This window comes from Aegilops tauschii, chromosome 5 (assembly GCF_002575655.3).
Source record: "Aegilops tauschii subsp. strangulata cultivar AL8/78 chromosome 5, Aet v6.0, whole genome shotgun sequence".
NCBI classification, from domain to species: domain Eukaryota; kingdom Viridiplantae; phylum Streptophyta; class Magnoliopsida; order Poales; family Poaceae; genus Aegilops; species Aegilops tauschii.
Genome location: NC_053039.3, coordinates 25,372,940 through 25,380,509, shown reverse-complemented (window position 1 = coordinate 25,380,509; position 7,570 = coordinate 25,372,940). Strand labels below are relative to the sequence as shown.

At 44.4% G+C, this 7,570-nt stretch overlaps 1 protein-coding gene across 1 annotated transcript; it reads left to right on the top strand.

Annotated features, from left to right (window-relative positions):
- The first annotated feature begins 3,549 nt into the window (after positions 1 to 3,549).
- Positions 3,550 to 4,963, top strand: LOC109744343 (uncharacterized). Its single transcript, XM_020303452.4, has one exon. The coding sequence runs from the start codon at positions 3,654 to 3,656 to the stop codon at positions 4,815 to 4,817; it is 1,164 nt and encodes a 387-aa protein (XP_020159041.2). The 5' UTR covers positions 3,550 to 3,653; the 3' UTR covers positions 4,818 to 4,963.
- The last annotated feature ends 2,607 nt before the right edge of the window (positions 4,964 to 7,570 follow it).

Genomic DNA, 7,570 nt, shown 5'->3' with positions numbered 1-7,570 from the left:
CAGTGAATGCTTTCTCTCCCAAAGAAGATCTATCTGACAAGTGAAATGGTTATACTACTTCACTTAGTGCAATTATATCGCCTCGATCTATCGATTTACAAATTCCAAACATAATAGGAGTACTACTTACAACTAGCATAGGGTAGCATTTTGGCGAGTGCATATCTTGTGCTTCCACATCTTAAATGCTCCCAACATTTAAAGCAAATATTTTTTAAAATTGTGAATGTCCACAAGACATGTCTCTACAATCACTAAAAAGTCAAATCCAAATTCAAAACACGCATGGAGAAACAAAAAAAAGACAAATCGGGATGAGAATAGTGCATGTTTTCTGATTTCGTATTTTTGCGGCACTATTCATGCAGATTTGTCTGATGCTCCATTTTGAGCCAACATAATTCACCCTTCATCGAAAACTTCATATAGATTTGTCCTTTTTGTTTCTTAACATGTATTTCGAATTTGGATTTGATTTTTTAGAGATTGTAAAAGAATTGTCCTGAGAAAATTGAAAAATATTTTTCAGAATTTCTTAAAACATTTAAATTTGTTTTCTACATGATGGAGCATAGGAGCATTTAAGGTGTAGGCGCAACTGATATATTTCCAAATTTATTGTTCATCCAGGAGCAGGTGAGCATGGGTTCTATTTTGAATACCGTACGAGCACGTCCTTTTGTTCTCTAATAAGTGCATTAGTTTTCCATTTTGTTGCCGGCTATTGCAGGCTGAGTGCGACCAAACAATATTTGGCACGATCGACCAGTTCGGAGCATCACTCGTTTCATTCCGCCTCCTCTGGCTAAAAAATTATTATTTTTAGACAATTTTTTAAAAAAATTCTATGATATAAGAATGATCTAACACGCGGAATTGATTTTTTTTTTCGAAACTACGCGGAATTGATTTTGGACGATGGATGCAATGCCTGCTGCCTGCTGGTGCCCTTGGGCTGGGCCACGGGACAAGTCTTGGTCAACCAGACACCCAACCAACACTGACCACGACTCGCCATGGTACGTGTACAGTACCTACCAGGGTGCCGCGGGGAATCAATCAATTCAATTATTAAAACAATAAGTGATTTTCCTGTGCGGGAATTTAATGATTAATTTGATTTCAGCTAAATTATGAACGGAAAAAAGGGTCCAAATTAAATGTAGATATGATCTGTACTTGCCTTATGTGCGAACATATATAGTATATGTGGTTTGCATGAGGCTGAATAATAGTGTTAATGAATGACTACGTGGCACACTTGGTAAAGTGGAAGACCTGCATATCGAGAGAATTAGAGATAGTGAACATCAATTATTTAGGTATGTAGAATTTCATTAAAAAATATTATTATTTTTCCAACAAAAACATTGTGCCTCATGATACCTGTGTATGATTATTATTTTCCCTGAAAAAATCGTTTGATCTATTAACAATATGTGTCGACGGCACACAAAGATCTCCTTAAGTAAAAATATATATATAACCAAGTCCATAAACCATCCAGCAACGACTACAAGCATTGGGGCAAGCCGAGAACACTATCATCATCGTCCTTCCCTCACGAAAACCGTGCAAACCATGTTGTAATAAGTCGTCATCCTAAGGCCGAAAGGACCAGCGCACGAAAACAACGATAGTCGTCAAGGATGAGAAGCATAAATCAAAAGGGTCATACATCCAAAAAGACCAACGGAAATTCGGGCTACCCGAATCAAGATGGATCAACTGAAGACAAAAGCCGACCAGATTCAAGCAGACCCATCGGAGACCAACACCGACCAGATCTAAGAGGATCAAACAAGAGCACATTATTCTAACCTTGGGATGCCGCCATTTCGTTGTCCCGACCAAGAAACTAAAACTACCTAAAGCAACGACGAAGCCCCCCTCGTCGGCGGGGGCTGGAGTATGCTACACATCCAGGTCCAATAGGACCACTGGAGACGGGACAGAACAACGTGGATGCCGGTGAGGGGGTTGGAAACGTACTATTCCCACAATCGTGTGTGGAGGGAGATGTGAACAATTCGCTTGGTTTCCCTTAAACATGTGCTTCTATTTCACATTGCATTTTTGTTTGATTTTAACCTAAATAAAATCAAATGATAATGCTCGTGCTTTTATTGCACAAGTATTATATTGTGAAGTAGATGCATTGTGTGCCCAGTTAAGGCAAAAAATTGCAGTAAAAAGTGAGCCGTTCTGCACGGTCTTTAGTGAACCCATGAATTCACAAATCTTGAAATTCATAGGCAAGGGATGGCCTGTCTTATATATTTGTGGCAAAATTTTCATGCTATATCCCCTTTTCGAAAAAAAAATTGAGGACCAATGCATCATATCTTTTTCAACATTTAGTATAGGCTTCATACCTTATCTTATCTTGCATTAATGTTGAAAGGAGCCTTTTATTTCTTAACTGTGCCATGTTAATCTTATCCCGCATCAATCAATTAAAGCGAATGTGACATAATCAGCCATGTGACTATGGTATAAACACGAACACATTTTTCCGCTAAAAAATTGTTAGACTTGCTCTTGTTTCGTACTATTCCATGAGGTTTCTTGCGAAAATCAGCCTACAGACAAACCTACAAGCACGTCACCACGATTTCATAGCTGCAAACACATAGCATCACAAAAGAAAAGGGTAAAGGTATGCCGCCGCCAATTTTTTGTTATAAATGTTAGTATGTTTTACCTACGGCGTCGGATTTTTAAGCTCGGCAAATTGAATGTTTATGATGCCAAATTATGTTTTCCATAAAATTTGTCATACTTGCTAAATCAAATAGCCATCCTCACGACAACATAATTTGCCATCTCAGGAGTTTGATTTGACATGTTCAAAAATATAATGCTCAATTTGCAGCGGAATGTTTTAACTAAATTGACAACTTTTTTTGAACACTTGCCAACAAGAATTTTGAATGGCAACTTTGGACATTTGTAGTAGTAGACCAAATGCACACAAAATCCAAACATAATTTTTTGGGCTTAATATCTTATCTTGTATTAATGTTGAAAGGAGCCTTTTATTTCTTAAGTGTGGCCTGTTAATCTTATCCTGCATCAATTAATTAAAGGGAATGTGACATAATCAGCCACGTGACTATGGTATAAACTTGGACACTTTTCCGCCAAAAAATTGTTAGACTTGCTCTTGTTTCGTACTATTCCATGATTTCAAACCTACAAGTATGTCACCACGATTTCATAGCTGCAAAAACATAGCATCAAAAAAAAGGGTAAAGGTATGCCGCGGCCAATTTTTTGGTATAAATGTTAGTATGTTTTACCTACGGTATCGGATTTTTAAGCTTGGCAAATTGAACGTTTATGATGGCAAATTATGTTTTCCATAAAATTTGTCATACTTGCTAAATCAAATAGCCATCCTCACGACAGCATAATTTGCCATATCAGGAGTTTGATTTGACTTGTTCAAAAATCTAATGCTCATTTTGTAGTGGAATGTTTTAACCAAATTGACAACTTTTTTTTAACACTTGCCAACAAGAATTTTGAATGGCAACTTTGGACATAATTTTGTTTGTCAGCAACTACAAATTTTGTAGTAGTAGACCAAATGCACACAAAATCCAAACATAATCTTGTAATCCTACTCAAACTAGAGTATGTACTAGTAAATGTTTGCACTAGCGGCGGTTTCCTTGTTTTCTTCGCTCACGAAATCCAAAGCCAAAGGAGACAAGGAGGCCATAAAAGCCAATGGAAACCAAAAGAGACCATCCCACTTCACACTCTACAAGCTCGGCCGCCTCCTCTCCTCTCCTGTATGCTCGCCGCCGGCGATGCCCAGCCCGCTGAAGCGCCCCTCCCTCGGCCGCCTGCTCGCCGCCCTCCGGTCGCCGTCCCGCGTCCCGGTCCAGACAGGCTTCCCCACCTCCCTCGCCGACCTCGTCGTCAAGAACCATGGCCGCCTCAGGAAGCCCCGCAAGCCGCGCCGCCCCACCGCCCTGGCGCTGCCTCCGTCTCCGGCGGAGAATCCGGTGGACGTAGGGGAGATTCCTTCGCTGCCGCCATCGCCCGGACCTCTGTCGCCGGTGGTCGTAGAGGACTCCTCGGCCCCGGTGGTGCGGCGGCTGGACGCGCCCAAAGGCGCCGCCTTTTTCCGGCCCCGCCCGGAGCTCCTCGCGCTCGGCGGGGCCGTGGCGCTCGCGCTCCTGGCCGTGTGGAGGGAGGGGGCCGTCGCGGCCTTCACCATCGCCTCGCTGTCGCTGCTCTGGATCGAGTCGGCCTCCCGCCGGCGCCGGCGCCCGGCAGAGCTGCCCGATCCGCGCTGCCCCGCCCCCGTCTCGCCGATTCGGGTGGTGGAAGAAGCGCCCGGCTGCTCCGATTCCGACAAGAGTAGCGAGGCCCCCTCCCCTCGGCCCTCGGAGAGGCGCGAGCTCGTCTCCGGCGGCGAAGATCCGGCCACCCCGAAGAGGAAAGCGAGGAGATCGCTGAGGAAGGTAATCTCCAAGACGCTGCAGAAGAAGCCCAAGGCGAAGGACGCCTCGGCCTCTAGCGACGGCGAGGTCGGGCAGCCGGCTGGCGACGCCGAGCCAGTAGTAGCCGAGGCCTTTCTAGCAGTTTCCAACCCGGAGCAGACGCCGTCGGAACCAAGCACAGAGTCGTCGGTGGAGATGAAGATGGAGACGGAAAGGCGAGGGGGCAGGTTCCCCCTGGCGGCGTTCGTCCCGGTCATCCTCGCAGGCCTCGCCGCCGGGAAGCTCCCGGCGACGGCGCTGGCCGTGCTCTGCGTGGCCTTCTTCGGCCGGCACCGTCGAGCGAATTTAGGCGGCCGGTGACCGGCTGTATGAGGATCAGAGAGTTCCGATCCCCTCGAAACCGGGGGAGATCCGTGAGTCCGTTCGATGATCCGTGAGTCCGTCCGTTTGTAAAAAATCAGAGACAGAAGAAGAAGAAGAAATCCATACATGTTGATTTCAGTTTTCAACTGTGAGCTTGTTTGTGTGGATAGATGTCCTGGTTCCTGGATGCTGTTGGCATGTCATGTCTGAATTTCTTTCCTGTGTGCAGTGCAGTGCAGCATGTTGAACACTTCCTCCCTGACAGCGATCCTGCAAAACCGTTAGCGCGTGACCACACTTCACAAGTCGGACGCGACGGTGTCGATGGTGATGATGGATGGATGGATGAATTTATCTAGGAGATGAAATATGAATTAAACTGAAATGCTGTCGGCGTCAGGCATTCAACCCTCGGGGGAGCCCAGATCATGATGCTATCTGAGTGGATTGGTCTTTTCTTCAGCGTAGTGATTAATTGTACTAGAAGATATCATCAGACGGATCAACCAATAATTGCATCCGAGAGGAGAGGAGAGGAGATGAGAGGAAACAAATTTGGGTGTTTTCCATGTGCGTGGTGGTAACACCAACCACACCACGACAGACACACTGCAGCAGATTCAGCAAGTTCTTGGTGAGAAAAAAAATATGTCGCCGTGATCTTGATAAACAATGCGCGTGCTGTGGTCTGTGGCTGTCGGCTACGCGTTATTTGGCGATCTTGATAAAGGACGATCCTTGTGATTCTGAGGTACAAGTATGTAGATCATGTTCGTCGGTGGTTGGGTTTCAGACATTTCGTCTGCAAGATCGTGATGAATGAACCATCAAACAGCTTTCCTGGAAACAGCAAGCTGCAATCAGCCTCGCCTCTGCAACACTTGCTTTTAATTCTGCGTCTTCAGTTAGTTGCACAGTTAGATAATTGTGGGGAAAACAACTTGAAGCACAGAATGAACATGAACCTTTCTTCCCATCAATTCAAACAACCCTATGAGCACAGAATATACTACTTCTTCTTGGCCATCAACCAATCATCTTTATCTCGTATGTAAATTACGGTGATCTGACTTGCGCTTGCGATGTCATGTCCATATGTAAGATGATTGCTGAGGTAAGAGATAATCGTACGTAATTAAGCTTGTCACACTTAAGATAAGAGTAGTATAAGACATGTTTCTCTGTTAATAACGACATGTCAGCTCTTATTCTCTGTTAATAACGACATGACAGTTGACAAGTCACAAGGAACATCAGATGGAAGAATTTTATCCATGATATGAAATGAAACGGAATGCAAATTAACTGAAATGCTGTCGGCGTCAGGTATTCAACTCACATCATCATACTAGTACTACGGTACTGCCTGAGTTGATTGGTCTCTCGTTTTTCTTGCTTTCATTTGGCGATGCATACATTACGATCAATCAACCAATAATAGCATTTGCATCCACACCAAATGTGGGCGTTTTCCATGTGTGTAAGTTTCCGTGGTGGTAACACCAACCACACCACGACAAACAGACAGGCAGGCAGGCATAGATATTGAGCAGCAGCAGGTTCAGGTTCTTGGTGAGAAAATATCGTCGTCATCTTCTTAATACTTACTCCCTCCGCTAGTGTCAAAAATGCACTTATATTATAGAGGACGGAGGGAATAACTGATAAACAATCAGCGTGCTGTGGTCTGTGTCTGTCGGCTACGTGTTCTTGAGTGTCGCGTCGATCCTATGGATTCTGAGTGTAAGATCATGTCTGTCAGTAGTTGTATTTCTCTCTTTTCTTTTGTTTTGCGAATGTCAGTGGTTGGGTTTCAGATATCTCGTCTGCAAGACCGTGATCAACTCTCAACTGAAACCAGCTTTCCTGGAAACTGCGCGCTGCAACGAGCAATCAGCCTCTGCAACAATCGTTTCTCTGCATCTTGAAGCCGCACAAATGTATGCACTTTGCATACTTTCTGTCGCCGTCAACCAATCATCTTATCCTGTACAATAAGGTGATATCACCACACTTATCTTGCCGATGTCATGTCCGTACGTAAGATGATTGCTGAGCTAAAAGACGATCGCGACCCTTTCGCGTCTAAGATAAGACATGTTTTGGCTGCGTGCATCTCCCAGATGCAGAGGCCGAGGGTCATCCTCCTTTTCTTTTCTTTTAAAAGGATAAGACATGTTTGATGTCAGCGCTTATTCGCATAATCTTTTTTCCTACTTAATTTTAAGCATTACATAATACTAGAGACATGTCAGCAGTGTTGTCACCGTCAATACAATAAGAGAAAAGGTTATTGATGGTCAGTGGTTGCGGAATTTTTTTTTAGTAGGGGCGTACACGACGACCTTACACTGAAGTGTTTTGTAAGTAGGTAATGTCGAATTGTGGGTGTGATCTACTTGTGTGTTAGGATCAAGGCACAGGGCGAGCTTGTCAAGACTAGCTAGGTCCACTCTCGGCTCCGGGTCGGTTAGGACTCCTCCGATGTCGATAGTAGGCCTCCCTTGGAGCTATATGTCTCTTCTTAAAAATGGAATGGAGATGCTGTCGGCGTCAGGCATTCAACCCCGGGGGAGCCTACACCATCAAACCATCAAGGTAGCTGAGTTGATTACTCGCTCTTTTCTTTTTGTGCGGAGTGATTAGTCATAGCGATGCATACACTCACACCAATCAATCAATAATTGCATCAACATAAATGTGCGTGTTAACAACAACCACACAACAGTAAGCGGAAATATTGCTAAGAA